General features: G+C 39.1%; 2 protein-coding genes across 3 annotated transcripts in view; both read left to right on the top strand.

The window, feature by feature from the left end:
* prtgb (protogenin homolog b (Gallus gallus)) overlaps positions 1 to 2,196 on the top strand; it is a 43,067-nt gene extending 40,871 nt beyond the window's left edge. For both annotated transcript variants that reach the window (XM_067436258.1, XM_067436257.1), the window contains exon 19: positions 1,170 to 2,196. In XM_067436258.1, coding sequence (XP_067292359.1) covers positions 1,170 to 1,364 — 195 coding nt within the window. In that variant the 3' untranslated portion in view covers positions 1,365 to 2,196. The remainder of the gene's footprint in view (positions 1 to 1,169) is intronic.
* Positions 2,197 to 7,135: 4,939 nt separating this feature from the next.
* On the top strand, positions 7,136 to 15,423 carry rsl24d1 (ribosomal L24 domain containing 1). Its single transcript, XM_067436104.1, has 6 exons — positions 7,136 to 7,295; positions 10,677 to 10,790; positions 10,896 to 10,968; positions 11,060 to 11,123; positions 12,177 to 12,262; positions 14,911 to 15,423. The coding sequence occupies exons 1-6, from the start codon at positions 7,215 to 7,217 to the stop codon at positions 14,976 to 14,978; spliced, it is 486 nt and encodes a 161-aa protein (XP_067292205.1). The 5' UTR covers positions 7,136 to 7,214; the 3' UTR covers positions 14,979 to 15,423.
* The last annotated feature ends 2,571 nt before the right edge of the window (positions 15,424 to 17,994 follow it).

Raw genomic sequence — 17,994 nt, 5'->3', positions numbered from 1 at the left:
TAATTTTAATTTTGGTACAGTTTATATTAAATTTGTTATGTGCTTCTGTCAATTGTATTATTATTATTTTCAGGTTTAGTTTTTAGTTTAGTCTCTCAGTTTATTGCCAAGGCAGCATTTATAACTTTCATTTAGTTTGTTGTTAATCTAATATTTATATTTTAATTTATTTTAGTTTTATTTCAATTAACAATTTTTAAAATAATTGTACTTTACAATAATAACCATAGTTGTGATTAATTTATGAATCCTATTTATATTTTGTATTAGCTTTTAATTTTATATTTTCAGTTCATTTTAATTTTAGTATAATTTTTATTAGTTTATTTTGTGCTTCTGTCAGTTTTATTAGTTTTTGTTTTAGTTCAGGTTTAGTTTTTATTTATTTCCAGTTATTAACTTTAGTTCATTCAGCACTTTTAAAATCATATTATATATATATATATATATATATATATATATATATATATATATATATATATATATATATATATATATATATATATATATATATATATATATATATATATATATAATTTTTTGTATTATTTATTTTAGCTTTTATTTTTTTATTTTAGCTCTAACATTTTTTTCAAATAATTTGTGTTACCCTAATTGTGATGCATTTGTGAATTAACCCTATTATTTATAGTTTTATTAATATTTTGAATGAGCTTTTATTTTTATATATTCAGTTCATTTTAATTTTAGTGCTTCTGTCAATTTTATTAGGTTTTTTTATATTTCTATTTAGCTTGTTTTTATTTCAGTTTTACTTTTAGTTCAGTTACTTAAACTTTTTTTTAAACGTTTCCAAGACAGCAATTAAAATTTCATTTAGTTTAAGTTTTTAATTTATTCAGCTTTTTAGTTAACAATAATAACCATAATTGTCATGGATTTCTAAACTAAGATGATTATTTAACAATAAGTGTCTTAATTAAATCCAGTCAACACGTTACACGTCTCATTTGTTAACATTAGCATTAACTAAAATTATGGGCAATATATATTTACAGCATTTAATGTTAGCATTTATTGATATTCCCAGCTTTTGATCTTGTATTATGAATTATGTTGAAATGAGAATGGAGTGAGAAGTGTTGTTCATTGTTAACGAATGACGGTAACGAGTGCTGACCATGAGCTCTGATGTTTTTATTGGACAGATTGAGGATCTTTATGAGGTGGGGAAGGCGGCTCTGCATTTCGAGGATGAGCAGATCCTCTGTCGGCCTCTAGGGGAGTCGGAGAGCTCGCAGGCCAGCGCGGGAGACTCCGGAAACTTTTCTCACGACGAGACGGACAGAACCTCGGATTGCTCGGATAACACTGCCTATTCTAGACCTCCGCTTCCTCTTTAACCTGTCAGTCTGGGACGCGAGTGGGCGTGGCCTGAGACTCCAGGGCCAATGAAAACAGTCGTAGCATTTCTTCAGGATACAATCCCTCCGGAGAGAGTATGATCTGGATCGCTTGTGCCAAAAACCCTTTAAATAGCTTTACGAAGTCGCAGATGCTCTGTTGGCTTTGACAAACTTGCACATCCCTTTCCCTAATAACTTCCCTTTCCCCGGCCGGACCCGTTCGGAGTGATTCCCGAAAGATGAACGTGTTTCCGATCAGCTCGTGATGATGAAAGTGTTAAACGCCTGATGTGCTTTACGCAAACATGTTTGTTTTTTTGTGACAGAGACGGAGTTTCGTTCTGCCGTCTCTCTACCTCATTCGCCCTCGTTCGGGTCTGTGCCGTTTCTTGATTTCTGCTGTTGTTTTGATGCAAACACTCGATGTGTTTGCCGAATATAATCCAAAGAGTCCAGAAGTCCAATGAAAACGGTAACACTTTACATTAAGGTTCAAAAAGTTAGCATAAACTAACAATGAAACTTTTCATTTTTATTTCATCGCTTTTTTCATATCACATATTTTAGGAATCATCACATATTCGGTATCGTTCGAAAGCTTACGAACTAAAAAATCATCCAGTGAAAACTAATTTGAAATTGGATGCTGCGTTACCATGGAAACGGTACTCTAAATTGTTCTAGTGGGCGGTGTCAGGTTTTATATTTCAAAATTTATTTTAACTACTTTTTTTACGCAAAAACTTTTCTATTCTTGACGAAATGCATATCGTCGGAAATCTCAAGGTTCCATATTTTAGAAGTGATATTTGGACAAAAATGTATTAATTTGTTTGAGAGAAAAAATTAATTGGAATGTGTAAAAATAGAAAAAATTATTTAGTAAAATATATATTTTATATCAAAACACATTTAGTACAGTACATTTGATTTACAGTAAATTTAAACTTGCATAACTTTTCCGTACTTTACATTTTTTAATTTTAACTTAAAATTTTAATTTTAACTCAATAATCTGCCGAGTGTCATCTTTAAAATAAAACCAAATGTAAATCTATAGTCCAAAGCATTTTTGAATTACCGCCATTTAAGTTTGGAGAGTGAATTTTCACATCTATTCTCAAAAATCAAAAGTCGCATCGGTTAACAGTTACAAACAATAACTACTTTAATAAACGTTTTTAAAATATATCGCCCATTGTTAGTTCAAGGTTAGCTAATGCATTAACTAATGTGATTAAATGAGACGGTAACACTTAATAAGGTTTTATTTGTTACCGTTAGGTAACTAAATTAGAATGAACAGCGTTTATTAACACTATTAATACTCATATTCATCTCATTTACTAATACATAAAAAGGATATTTTGGTCGTTGTTAGTTAACGCTAATTAATGCATTAACTGTTGTTAACAAATGAGACCTGATTATAAAGTGTTACCTAAAAAGTTTTTCATTCTTTTTTAGTAAATTATGAAAAATTCTGATTTCTTGTTTCAAACGCCACTAATTTGGTTGACTGATTTCACCTGAAAATTGAAAAGTGTCTGAAATATTTTTTACTTTTCCATCAAAATCCTAAAACTTTCCATGTGTAAATGTTTTTCAATGTAATCTCGGACCTTTAAACCTCACCGTACATATTTATTTTTGACTTGAAGATGAAAGTAACCATTTAAGGTGCCTCAGGTTATGAATGCTGCTTTATAAGTCGTCGAGTTCAGATGCGGATCGATCCGGATCATCAGACGAGTGAACCGTTTACCTCAGTTTATTTAATTCGGTTCAATACTCTTGTGTTTGTACTACCTCCTGTTTATTGTGTGTAGCGTATGAACGTTTTACATTTGCCAAATGAGATCAGGTTGTTGATCCATTATTTTAAGCATTAAGTTAGTCGTGATATTGAACAGTTTGCGCTGTGGAGGATTCGGTTTTGATTCATTTTGGTTGCTCGTATAATTTACCTCTTGCTTTAAGAAAATATTCTGTGTTCAGTCGAATGAAATCTCATTTGATTACAGAAATGCTGAAGATATAACAGAAAATAATGCTGCGTTCACACCATGTCTTAATTACCGTAAACAAAGAGCTTTGTGTGCTTTCGGGCGCAGTGGTCAGGTGGTACAGCGGTCACGTGAAATGTTACGATAATTACGAACCCAAGCTCAATCCAGTCCCTCAGATTTTTCGTTTTACTGTAAGCAACCATTATTATTAGTCATTTTGTGGCGTATTTGAAATCATCAGCGTTTTTGTTGCTTTATACGAACTGAGGAACAACCTGAAACTTTCAGGTGTTTTGTACCTTTTTTCTGCACGATTTCTGTGAAAAAAATAACCAAAAACAAAAAAAGTTGGTGTGCCGGTGAGGTCGGTTCACCAAACTAAATGCTTTATCTTAATTACCATAAATAAAAAGCTTTGTGCGCTTTCGAGAGCAGTGGTCAGGTGGTACAGTGGTCACGTGATGCAGTTCATTACGGTAATTATATTAATCATTTTGTGGCTCATTTGAAATCATCAGAGGCATTTTTGTTGGCTTATACAAACTGAGGAACGACTTGAAACTTTCAGGTTTGTTTTGTACCTTTTTTCTGCAAGATTTCTGTGAAAAAATAACCACAAAAAAAGCTGCGCGCTGATGTCGGTTCATCAAACTAAACGCTTTATCTTAATTAGCGTACAAATAAAAAGCTCTGAACGTTTTTGCACGCCGTGGTACAGCCCTTATGAAAAATAACCATGGTTTTATTATAGCAAAAGTGTAACCATGTTTCTTTGGCTAATTGGTTACACAGTTTTACCACAAATACCATGTTTAAACTATGGTTAGAGTAGCAAAACCATGGTTCATTTGTGGTTACCATGGTTTAACTACATTAACAATGTTTTTGTTTTTAATTTGTACTAAAACCATGGTCATTTTCATAAGGGAGCGGTCACGTGATGCAGAATATTTATGGTAATTACGAACCCAAACTCAATCCAGTCCCTCAGATATTATTAGTTATTTCATGGTGAATTTCAAATCGTCAGCTGTTTTTGTTGGTTTATACAAACTGAAGAAAAATAACCAAAAAAATGTGGGTGCGCCGGTGATGTCGGTTCACCACCAAACTGAAAGCTTTACAAGATGGCGACGGCCTTATGATGGGAGGATCGCTTGCAATATGAAATATATCAGATCCAAAGAGTGAAATGGAGAAATTATACAGAGGTCTGAAATGATGCGGTTACCTCCAAAGATAGATACTATATATTTCTGTATATTTGAAAGTGCCAAATGAAACGCTTTTCGGCTTTACGTTCGTGTTCTCATAGCTCTCGCGCTCGGGTTTCGTGTGAGCGCGGGCTTTTTCTTTGCTAGACCTCCATTTTAGACGGTAGTGACGCGGCGGGTGTAACGGACGCTAGAATCCAAAGAGTTGTTCGCTTCTTTCACTGGGTCGGACCGAAGGGTTTTAACCATAGACTGTAAAAGGTTTTAACACCGAGTATGATTGTGATTGTGTGATTTTTGAGTGTTTGTATGAAGTGTGGCTGAACTACATTCGCAGTGTGTAGGTTATTGTGAACAATATAAAATATAATCTGAGTTTTGGAACAACCCTTTAGATCGAAGTGACACAAAATCATCATTTCAGAAAGCAAATAAAATCTATACCAAAGATTGATACGGTCGCCCCTGTGTAGATTTGACTAGACTTTTGCTTTTGTAAAAGTGCATCCTGTTTTGGCTACGATCACACATCTGTAAACCTTCAGGAAACCTGTTTTAAACCATATCAATCTCAAACAATGTGAATTTACTCCTGAATGTATCACTTTGAATTAGGGGTGTAAATATGCTCTGTATTTTTCCCAGCGTTTTTTATTTTATTATTATTATCATTATGATGATTTTGAACGTCATTTGTGTTTTGTTTTGCTTGTTCACATTAATGTCCCTGAACAGCCAAAGAAACGTGTTTTACACTCTGAATGTCAGGAACTTTAGTGGACTTTGTTTCATTTTATCATGATTTGCCTGTTGATTTATTATAATTTGTATTATTATTATTTAAGGCCCTTGTGTTAAGCATGTTTTACCAGTTTGATTCCGTTACATGCCAAAAAAGTGGTCAGAACAATGCACATTATAATAAAATATTTCTAAAAAAAATAACTGTTGGCTCATCTTTCTTAATGTCACGCTATTTAATAATGAGTTATGTTTCGTTTGAATAGTAGGCCATTATTATATTTTACTACATTAAAATATTTGATTAATTTTCGATAGTAAATTAAACGAAGCTTTTCGAAACTATGAATCAATTGAACCGATTCCTTCGAATGATTCACTGTTTTGGAGCGCTCGAAACGCCACACGCTGGTGACCCCTGCTGGTTTAAAATGGTGTAAATGCAATGAAATCTCAGCCATAGCATTTTACAAAGCAAAATGTTTTATTTAAAGTGTAAAAAAATGATCAAATACTATTAATTACAAATGAAGTTCGAATAATATGTTATTGAGTTAAATGAGTAGGCCTAGTGCTTGTTTTATGGAGAGCTTGGGTTAGTCATGCCAATAAGAGACTATTAAATAAAACTCTTCCTTTTGTTATAGGCCTACAGCATCATTACAAATTAATTAAACAAAAGAAATAAAATAAAAACTCAGCGCGAACCATCGGTTATGAGCCTCGTACTGCCATTTGGCCGTTTTATCCATACAAAACCACGTAAATGTAGTAATTAAAACAATTTGGAATTAAAGTATATATCTGAGTGTTTGTCTAAAGTTGGAATACTTCAAACAGACGTAAAATAAGCACGATAACTTCGTTCAATGTACTGTCCTATGAGTTTTTTATTTTATTTTTTATAATCAAATTGGTTTTACAAGTAATGTTGCTATTTTTCATATTGTTAGTTTGTCTAGTTGAATCTCTTATACCTTACTTTTTTTTTTAAAGTTTTTGAAAAGGGTTAAATTATTCCGCATCTTGTTCACATAGACAGTAAAAGAAATGGACAGAGCGTTCCCATTGACGTCTACGGCGAAAGAATGAAGTCAACCTAGGGGCACTCACTTCCTGATGGCTGAGCGAACTGCGCAGGCTCAGACTGAGCTTGACGACGTAGTTGTGACGTGAGCCTCCTGTCTGACAGCTGTGAGTCTTCTAGTAGATGTGGAAAGAAAAAGCTGAATCACGTTGTTTAAATATTTTCTCCCGTTGCTTTTGGCTCACTATGGGCTTCTCCCCATTCTTCCCCCTTGACTTTATCAGACTAGTCTCCAGGACATGTCTCCACGTCCCCCAGATTGTCTCATAGACAGTAAAAGATTGCCTGCGAGCGTCTCTTCAGGTCTATACGGTAATTTCTCAACTGTGCGACAGGGTCGCGTTGGTTATGACGCAATCGTTAGCCTATTTTTACAAAAACAGCTGCTGCGGGGCGATAGTGTAAGATACAAGGTAATGGAGCCTTTTATACATTGTCATGTTTCTTTAGAAATAAACAATGGACAAATGGAGTCTTTAAACGTCTCAGATGTAAAGTTATTCACTGTCAAAGTGACTCAAAAATGAATGGGAGTCAATGGGATGCTAACAGCAGGTGATGGCTTGGTTAGCAATGGCCGCCCCTAGGGGTGGAACGCTTTCCGAGCGCTAGATTACCCCCTTGCTTGTTCAGTGTGAATGCGCGGCCATGACACTCCGGGCCTGTCGGCGGCGCTAGAACCTGCAGGCCTGCGTGATGACGTCATAGGGCGGAAGCGGAAACACGCGTCCTCTTTTCCGCCTGTGTTCGCAGCGCTGCGGCACATGTGCGAGTTTAATCATAATAATTGATCAAAATGCGTATCGAGAAATGTTATTTCTGCTCGGCTCCGGTGTATCCGGGACACGGGATGATGTTCGTGCGCAACGACTGTAAGGTAAACACTCGACCTGCGTCATTATCAGGATTATTACTGTGTGTTTGTGTGTGTGTTTATATCAGACGCCGAGTGCCATCCCTGCATTAACATTGATAGCTCATGTTTGTTATTATTAACGGATGAAAGTTTTCCCATATCAAATAAAACACATTTTATATAAGTGATCTTTGCGAACTAATGTCGAGAGTAACACGGTAAAATGACACGTGTAAAGAAAACATGGTTAAACCGTGTTGCGCATCATTTATAATATATTTGTATATAGTAGATACCAATTTAATATAATGTTGAATATACTTTTATAAAAATGTCATAATGTATAGTATAATTTTATATAATAGACAATATAATTAATATAATTTAAACTTTGTGTAAAAATGTTTATTTTTTATAATGTATACTAATTTTATATAATAGATAATTTATATAATAATATGATTTATTTTTACTTAAATGTTATATTTACATTTTAAGAAATGTTTATAGTGTATATAATTTTATTTAATAGACAATATAATTTGTATAATAAAATAATTATCTTTTATAATTGTATATTTATATTTTCATTAATGTTTTTACAATGTGTAATATAGTTTTAGTTAATAGATAGTTTAATAATTTATATAATATACTATACAAATGTTAATGGTTATTGAACTGCCATATGAAATCAGTGTCATTTTCATTCGTGATGGTGTTCAGGAAAACACTCTTTTGGTTGAGTGGTGTTGTTTAATTGTATCGTATGTTATAAATATAAAAAGAATATGTTGAATGCTGAGCGCAGTTTCTCATGTGTTGTGCTCTCTCCTTGCGAGGCTGCGCGACGGTCAACAGCGTGACCTTGTTATCGTCAGTTTAATAGTATGATTTTTTTTTTCTATATCGCGAATATAAGACGACCCTCCATTTTTCAGCCTATTTTTAGGACACAAAACCTTGTCTTATATTCAGGTATATACGGTAATAATTTTGTATAATAGATAACTTGTACACGTCCTTCTAAAAAAATTAGCATATTGCGATAAAGTTCACTATTTTCCGTAATGATAAAAATTAAACTTTCAAATAGTTTAGATTCATTGCACACCAACTGAAATATTTCAGGTCTTTTATTGTTTTAATACTGATGATTTTGGCACACAGCTCATGAAAACCCAAAATTCCTATCTCAAAAATTAGCATATCATGAAGCGGTTCTCTAAACGAGCTATTAACCTAATCATCTGAATCAACTAATTAACTCTAAACACCGGCGAAAGATTCCTGAGGCTTTTAAAAACTCCCAGCCTGGTTCATTACTCAAAACCGCAATCATGGGTCAGACTGCCGACCTGACTGCTGTCCAGAAGGCCATCATTGACACCCTCAAGCGAGAGGGGAAGACACAGAAAGACATTTCTGAACGAATAGGCTGTTCCCAGAGTGCTGTATCAAGGCACCTCAGTGGGAAGTCTGTGGGAAGGAAAAAGTGTGGCAAAAAACGAGAAGAGGTGAGCGGACCCTGAGGAAGATTGTGGAGATGGACCGATTCCAGCCCTTGGGGACCTGCGGAAGCAGTGGACTGAGTCTGGAGTAGAAACATCCAGAGCCGCCGTTCACAGGCGTGAGCAGGAAATGGGCTACAGGTGCCGCATTCCCCAGGTCAAGACACTTTTGGGCTACAGAGAAGCAGCACTGGACTGGTGCTTAGTGGGCTGGGCCAAAGTACTTTTTTCGGATGAAAGCAAATTTTGCATGTCATTGGGAAATCAAGGTGCCAGAGTCTGGAGGAAGACTGGGGAGAAGGAAATGCCCAAATGCCTGAAGTCCAGTGTCCAGTCCCCACAGCCAGTGATGGTCTGGGGTGCCATGTCAGCTGCTGGTGTTGGTCCGCTGTGTTTTATCAAGGGCAGGGTCAATGCAGCTCGCTATCAGAAGATTTTGGAGCACTTCATGCTTCCGTCTGCTGAAAAGCTTTATGGAGATGAAGATTTGGTTTCTCAGCACGACCTGGCACCTGCTCACAGTGCCCAAACCACTGGTCAATGGTTTACTGACCATGGTATTACTGTGCTCAACTCTCCTGACCTGAACCCCATAGAGAATCTGTGGGATATTGTGAAGAGAAAGTTGAGAGAGGCGAGACCCAACACTGTGGATGAGCTTAAGGCCGCTATCGAAGCATCCTGGGCCTCCAGAACACCTCAGCAGAGCCACAGGCTGATCGCCTCCAGAACACCTCAGCAGCGCCACAGGCTGATCGCCTCCAGAACACCTCAGCAGAGCCACAGGCTGATCGCCTCCAGAACACCTCAGCAGCGCCACAGGCTGATCGCCTCCAGAACACCTCAGCAGCGCCACAGGCTGATCGCCTCCAGAACACCTCAGCAGCGCCACAGGCTGATCGCCTCCAGAACACCTCAGCAGAGCCACAGGCTGATCGCCTCCAGAACACCTCAGCAGAGCCACAGGCTGATCGCCTCCAGAACACCTCAGCAGAGCCACAGGCTGATCGCCTCCAGAACACCTCAGCAGCGCCACAGGCTGATCGCCTCCAGAACACCTCAGCAGAGCCACAGGCTGATCGCCTCCAGAACACCTCAGCAGAGCCACAGGCTGATCGCCTCCAGAACACCTCAGCAGCGCCACAGGCTGATCGCCTCCAGAACACCTCAGCAGCGCCACAGGCTGATCGCCTCCAGAACACCTCAGCAGCGCCACAGGCTGATCGCCTCCAGAACACCTCAGCAGCGCCACAGGCTGATCGCCTCCAGAACACCTCAGCAGCGCCACAGGCTGATCGCCTCCAGAACACCTCAGCAGCGCCACAGGCTGATCGCCTCCAGAACACCTCAGCAGCGCCACAGGCTGATCGCCTCCAGAACACCTCAGCAGCGCCACAGGCTGATCGCCTCCAGAACACCTCAGCAGCGCCACAGGCTGATCGCCTCCATGCCGCACTGAAGCAGCCATTTCTGCTAAAGGATTCCTGACCAAGTGTTGAGTGCAGAACTGAACATCATTATCTGAAGGTTGAATACTTTTTTGTATTAAAAACACTTCTTTTATTGGTCGGATGAAATATGCTAATTTTTTGAGACAGGAATTTTGGGTTTTCATGAGCTGTGTGCCAAAATCATCAGTATTAAAACAATAAAAGACCTGAAATATTTCAGTTGGTGTGCAATGAATCTAAAATATATGAAAGTTTAATTTTTATCATTACATTATGGAAAATAATGAACTTTATCACTATGCTATTTTTTAGAAGGACCTGTATAATATAAAATTTATTTTTACTTTTTTGAATACAAAAAGACACTATTTTGTCAATATTGTGGTAGTTTTTGCACATTTTCAGTGTGTATCCTGATGTGTGTGTGTGTGGTTTTGAAGGCTTTCAGGTTCTGCCGGTCCAAATGTCACAGAAACTTCAAGAAGAAGCGAAACCCGAGAAAGACGAGATGGACCAAAGCGTTCAGGAAGTCAGCGGGCAAAGAGCTGACGGTGGTGAGCGAGCGAGCCTTACACACACATCTGTCCTGTGCTTCACACACCTGTGGTTTGATTGGTGTCCTGTTGTTGAAATGAAACTCTGCTGATGGTGTTTGACAGGATAACGCCCTGGAGTTCGAGAAGCGCAGAAACATCCCCGTCAAATACAACAGAGAGCTGTGGAGCAAGACGAGTGAGTCGGCCATCTTCATAAACTGATGATCATGTGCTCATGATCAGCCATTAATCTGACCTGTGTGTGTGTGTGTGTGTGTGTTCAACAGTGGTGGCCATGAAGAAGGTGGAAGCCATCAAGAACAAGCGGCAGGCTCGGTTCATCATCAACAGGTGAGCTCAGACGGCTTTACCTGCTCGATTTGCCTTGTCTGTGAAGAGGCTGTGATTGGATAACTCGTCTAATGGCCGACCAATGGCGTCGCAGCATCTCAGGTGTTGGGGAAGTCTGTGATCAGGAAGATTTGGTTTAATTCCTCCAGAATCGTCTCACAATTGTGTCCCAAACACAGCATCCCAACGCAACAGAACGTGTGTGTGTGTTCCTCCGGAGGCGTGTGTTGGTTGTGGTGGTGTGTGTGTTGTTTTGGACTAAGACTCACAACACTTTGCACACACTTCAGAGGTGGTGAAAATGTACGTCTGATATGGGGTTCAGAATTAGACATGGCAAAATGGCTCGATAGCGCCACCTACAAAATTTCAATAAAGCTCAGTTCGAGCGATGTTTCACGTACGAGTATGAAATTAAGTAGACACACATAACAGCCCCATACCAAAAAAAGACCCTGCCAAAACTGAAACCCAACAGGAAGTGAGATATTGTGAAAATTCTCCTCATTTGTTGCAGTTTTTTCCCATTTTCAGATGTACTTTAACAAACTCCTCCTGGAGATTGAATCAGATCATCATCATATTTGGTCAGTCTTATCTAAAGGCGGTTACATTGTGAAGATCTTGGGTTTTCTCTGAAGGGTGTGTCTGTGGCGGCCTCACAAAGTTAAATTTTTCGTCATGAAATAGGAAGTTGTTGTTGTAACTCAGGCATACAATGTCCGATCTGCCCCAAACTCCACATGTTTGATAAGAGTCCTGGCCTGAAGACATCTAAATGCCAATATTTAGCTGAATTTCTCCTATTTACCTGCTTTAATGCATGTCGCCCGCTATTCTCTGTTTTCCGGAGGCCACCGCGTGGGTGTGACCCCGTGTGCGAGGGCCTTTTATCGTTTTTTGTTTTGTGAACTTGAAAAGATTTTCTTCACGTATGACTCCCCATCTGTTGATTCTGTTAGGGTTGTTTTATTTTTGAGGTCTTCAGTTATTTTATTCCTCCCTGTGGCTGAAACGTCCCTCATTTCCATGATTGTTTGTGTGTTTGCGCAGGTTGAAGAAGGGCAAAGAGCTGGAGAAGGCGGCAGACATCAGCGAAGTCAAGAAAAACATTCACCTCATCAAAGCTCCTCACGCAGGTAACACACACACACACTCACGACGGTTCTCTACAGGCAACTAAACACAAGGGGTTATGATGATATGTTAATTTTACTTATAACTTCTGAACGGTTTGGCCAAAAAGTATTAAATTAGTGTTGTTAGATCCTGGCCATCATGCCGAGTCGAGTGTTGGTTGAATACACCCATACAGTAATTTTTGCTTTGGCCATTTTGAATTTTGTAGTAAAATACCGTATTTTATTAAACACATTAGTGTATCATTATGAAACTCTATGATGTGGGTCATCGGCATGATGTCCTGAAAGAGCAGAGAAGATTTAGACCAGCACCACCTAGTGGTGAAGAATCATTTACACTGTTTTAACTTTGGACTATCCTTAGATTCCTGAATCCTTGCCGAGGTTTGCTAGGTATGCTAGGTTTCGCCTTATAGTTAGCACAACATTGCGATTTAAACACCTTTTGTGAGTCTTTAAACCGTTCGTCCGATTGAGACAAAACCACTATAGGACAATCAGTATCACAGCGGGTTGACTGTACGCTAATACAGTGGTTTTCAAACCTGTCCTGTACATTTTGTGTGTGTCCCTTATCAGACACACCCAATTTAGTTAATGCAGTGTCTGCTAACGAGCTGATGAGTTGAATCAGGCGTGATAAATGAGGGAGAAACACAATGTTCAGGGCTGGGGAGCCTGCAGGACAAATGGCAAAATTAAAGACATACAGTATTGTTCAAAATAATAGCAGTACAATGTGACTAACCAGAATAATCAAGGTTTTTCGTATATTTTTTATTGCTACGTGGCAAACAAGTTACCAGTAGGTTCAGTAGATTGTCAGAAAACAAATGAGACCCAGCATTCATGATATGCACGCTCTTAAGGCTGTGCAATTGGGCAATTAGTTGAATTAGTTGAAAGGGGTGTGTTCAAAAAAATAGCAGTGTGGCATTCAATCACTGAGGTCATCAATTTTGTGAAGAAACAGGTGTGAATCAGGTGGCCCCTATTTAAGGATGAAGCCAACACTTGTTGAACATGCATTTGAAAGCTGAGGAAAATGGGTCGTTCAAGACATTGTTCAGAAGAACAGCGTACTTTGATTAAAAAGTTGATTAGAGAGGGGAAAACCTATAAAGAGGTGCAAAAAATGATAGGCTGTTCAGCTAAAATGATCTCCAATGCCTTAAAATGGAGAGCAAAACCAGAGAGACGTGGAAGAAAACGGAAGACAACCATCAAAATGGATAGAAGAATAACCAGAATGGCAAAGGCTCAGCCAATGATCACCTCCAGGATGATCAAAGACAGTCTGGAGTTACCTGTAAGTACTGTGACAGTTAGAAGACGTCTGTGTGAAGCTAATCTATTTTCAAGAATCCCCCGCAAAGTCCCTCTGTTAAAAAAAAGGCATGTGCAGAAGAGGTTACAATTTGCCAAAGAACACATCAACTGGCCTAAAGAGAAATGGAGGAACATTTTGTGGACTGATGAGAGTAAAATTGTTCTTTTCGGGTCCAAGGGCCACAGGCAGTTTGTGAGACGACCCCCAAACTCTGAATTCAAGCCACAGTACACAGTGAAGACAGTGAAGCATGGAGGTGCAAGCATCATGATATGGGCATGTTTCTCCTACTATGGTGTTGGGCCTATTTATCGCATACCAGGGATCATGGATCAGTTTGCATATGTTAAAATACTTGAAGAGGTCATGTTGCCCTATGCTGAAGAGGACATGCCCTTGAAACGGTTGTTTCAACAAGACAATGACCCAAAACACACTAGTAAACGGGCAAAGTCTTGGTTCCAAACCAACAAAATTAATGTTATGGAGTGGCCAGCCCAATCTCCAGACCTTAATCCAATTGAGAACTTGTGGGGTGATATCAAAAATGCTGTTTCTGAAGCAAAACCAAGAAATGTGAATGAATTGTGGAATGTTGTTAAAGAATCATGGAGTGGAATAACAGCTGAGAGGTGCCACAAGTTGGTTGACTCCATGCCACACAGATGTCAAGCAGTTTTAAAAAACTGTGGTCATACAACTAAATATTAGTTTAGTGATTCACAGGATTGCTAAATCCCAGAAAAAAAAAATGTTTGTACAAAATAGTTTTGAGTTTGTTCAGTCAAAGGTAGACACTGCTATTTTTTTGAACACACCCCTTTCAACTAATTGCCCAATTGCACAGCCTTAAGAGCGTGCATATCATGAATGCTGGGTCTCGTTTGTTTTCTGACAATCTACTGAACCTACTGGTAACTTGTTTGCCACGTAGCAATAAAAAATATACTAAAAACCTTGATTATTCTGGTTAGTCACATTGTACTGCTATTATTTTGAACAAGACTGTAAGCATAAAAACATAAGCTACTTTTTTTTTCATTCTGACAATTGAAAGACTGATTTACTTGCACATGATACACGTTTAAACATATATAAACATTTTAATTGTGGTGCTCCTAAATAGTCAAAAGGTATATTGAGTCTTGCCGTATGCCTGGTATAGTTTAAATTACTGTAAACCAGAACTGTAGAAATAATTTAGAAATAAATAACCGCTGTCATTTAGGGATAAGATCACGTGTGTGTGTGTCCGCTTTTAACCATTAATCGCTCAGCTCAACATCAGTTAATTGTGTCTGCCGTCTCTGTGCAGGTCAAGCCAAGCAGCTGGAGGACAAGATGGTCCAGAAACTGGCAGAAGATGTGGAAATGGACGAGTGATGCGGAGAACACTTTACATTGGGACTTTCTCAATGTTTCTGCTGAGATATAGAGTTTATGGCGTCAGCTCTCCTGATCTACATAAATATGAATATTCATCAGTCAAGGCGGAGTCGACTGGACTTATTAGCATAAATCCTTCCTTTTGCTCAAGTGGCTCTAGGTTATTTTGGCCGTCAAGTATCGTATGTTATAACGGTCAATATAACTGATCATCAAACTTTGAACTCTGTGGAATTTGTTAAAAATCTAAATTCCAATAAAATACTTACATTTTTAAACTGAATTAACATTTTCTTGGTTTGTAAATGTCTAGTTGTAATGGACACACACAGATGTGCTTTCGAAGCTGAAAAATAGTCATAACTTAACATTTAATGATCGTGTTTCCATTCAGTACCTGAACTGTTTTCCTTCAATAAAAGCACAAGGGTTTCTCTTAAAAGTGTTCACAAATGTTTTGTAATTTACATTTATTCATTTTGCAGCTTTTATCCAGAGCCACCCAAGAAGCGATTCATCACAAAGAGGCAAATCAATGCAAAAAGTGCTAAAATAAAGTTTCAGAGATTGCTTAGAGTAACATGAGCTAGAATCGGGAGGGATTAAAGAGAAGGTAAAGCGCAGAAGAACTTGTTTTTATTTGTATGATGAGGATAAGTGCTTTCCAGATGAAGACGGCAGATGTCTTCGCCAGCGGGGAACAGTGGATGAAGTGTTCCTGAGAGTGATTGTGTGTCTGTGATGGCATTGCTCAATGACCGATCGCAGGCTTCTGATGGGGATGTAGACTCGCGTCGTAAGAGTGAGTGCGTGCTGAGCCTGTGGTGGATCTGTGAGCAAGTGTCAGCACATTTAACTTTGTAATGTAGAAGATTTTATTTTTGAATTTAATGTAAAATAAGCTGTATATAAGACACAATTAGATATCAGATGTATGTTGAGGATGCGTTTGCCCTGTATTAAATGTGTGTGGACATTGACGACGTGCTCCAAAATGACATGATGTATGATCGACAGAAAAATAACTTGGAATGTGGTGACGTGAGCTAAGAAACCAACTGGGAAAAATAGCTGAAGCTCGTTACCATTTTGGGAAAGCAACTGTTATACTTATCTAAAGGATTATTAGGAACACTTGTTCAATTTCTCATTAATGCAATTATCTAATCAGCCAATCACATGGCAGCTGCTTCAATGCATTTAGGGGTTTGGTCCTGGTCAAGACAATCTCCTGAACTCCAGACTGAATGTCAGAATGGGAAAGAAAGGTGATTTAAGCCGTTTTGAGCTTAAGGTTGTTGGTGCCAGACGGGCCGGTCTGAGTATTTCACAATCTGCTCAGTTACTGGGATTTACACGCACAACCATTTCTAGGGTTTACAAAGAATGGTGTGAAAAGGGAAGAGCATCCAGTGTGCGGCAGTCCTGTGGAGAAAATGCCTTGTTGATGCTCGAGGTCAGAGGAGAATGGGCCGACTGATTCAAGCTGATAGAAGAGCAACTTTGACTGAAATAACCACTCGTTACAACCGAGGTATGCAGCAAAGCATTTGTGAAGCCACAACACACATAACCTTGAGGCGGATGGGCTACAACAGCAGAAGACCCCACCGGGTAACACTCATCTCCACTACAAATAGGAAAAAGAGGAGACAATTTACACGAGTTCACCAAAATTGGACAGTTGAAGACTGGAGAATCTGCAAGATGCTCTCCTATCAATATGGGCCAACATTTCTAAAGAATGCTTTCAGCAGCTTGTTGATCAATGCCACGGAGAATTAAGGCAGTTCTGAAGGAGAAGGGGTCAAACACAGTATTAGTGTGTGTTCCTAATAATCCTTTAGGTGAGTGTATATGGTAGACAAGCCAAAGAACGGGAGTTGTCTCCTGCGTGAGACTCAGCTTTGTTGATTTGAATAAAGCCTTTCTGAACTTGACCTTTGGGAAATGATTTTTGCAAGAAGAAAATGTCTAACAGTAGCCAGTGCATTCTGGATCATCTGTAGAGGTTTGATTGCATGTGATGGAAATCAAGCCTAGAGATGAGCAGGGCCTGGACGAGCAGCGGTGTTGCCTTCTCCGTTAGGAATAGTCTGATGTTCCTGAGCTGTCTGTGAAATGTGGTCTTTAAAGGTCAGCTGGTCAAAGACTTCAGACTCAGTGCTGTACTGAGCAGGATGGTGAAGTTGGGTTGTAGTGTCCGATTGGCAGGGAAGACGAGAAGCTCAGGTTGAGTTGCAGGTGATGTTCTTTCATCCACGCCAAGATGGCCGCCAGACAGCTTGAGATTTATCCAGCTACTGTGGGCTCATTGGGTGAAATGAAAGAGAGCTGTGTGTCATCAGCATAGCAGTGGTGTGAGAAGCCATGTGCCTGTGTATGATAGGATCCAGTGATGGAGTGTAAATTAGGGATGGGATTTGCCAGAGGCCCCACAATATGATATTATTGTCATACTTAAAGCGGCACTTGGCAACTTTTGCTCTCGGGGTCCCCCTACAGTTGGGAAAAAATAATGTCCTCAACTACTGTCGTAAGATCTGTCCTCCTACATCAGCGGATGCCATCGCGCGTGCATTTGTTGACATGAGAGCCCTGATAGCCCTGAGCTAGTGATGCGCGGGTCGTCTCATAACCCGCGGACCCCGTGTGTCTATTTAATGGTCGCGGGTGCGCGGCGGGTTGTAAAAATATATCCAGTGGTGCGGTGCGGGCCAAATAACTTCATAAAAGCGTCCCGCGGGTCGGTGCAGCACTAACAGTTCCCCTGAACACTGCAGGAGGAGTTCACACGCAGGTGTTCTTCTGGCGGCGCGTGGGAAATGTCTTCATCACAGGTACAGTCAGTGGCTTATGCTTCAGCATGTCATATGAATATCATTTCATGGGTTTTATTTTTTTTCAAACGCCAAATAATCAAGATGCTCACGTTTACAAGCCAGCGTCATTATAGTAGTCTATTGGTTAGCGTTTTCCAGAATCTATATGATACTTCAGTTCAGTGTTTGAG

The sequence above is a fragment of the Pseudorasbora parva genome, chromosome 25 (genome assembly GCF_024679245.1).
Source record: "Pseudorasbora parva isolate DD20220531a chromosome 25, ASM2467924v1, whole genome shotgun sequence".
Classification (NCBI taxonomy): domain Eukaryota; kingdom Metazoa; phylum Chordata; class Actinopteri; order Cypriniformes; family Gobionidae; genus Pseudorasbora; species Pseudorasbora parva.
Note: the sequence above shows the minus strand (reverse complement) of the source record. Positions and strands in the feature narration are given on the sequence as shown.

Excerpts from the sequence above, each read along its gene's own strand:
- rsl24d1 (XM_067436104.1), top strand. The coding sequence starts at position 7,215 with ATGCGTATCGAGAAATGTTATTTCTGCTCGGCTCCGGTGTATCCGGGA. Across the intron at positions 10,969-11,059 it reads AGAGCTGTGGAGCAAGACGA|TGGTGGCCATGAAGAAGGTG; the intron begins GTGAGTCGGCCA and ends TGTGTTCAACAG. Across the intron at positions 11,124-12,176 it reads GCTCGGTTCATCATCAACAG|GTTGAAGAAGGGCAAAGAGC; the intron begins GTGAGCTCAGAC and ends GTGTTTGCGCAG.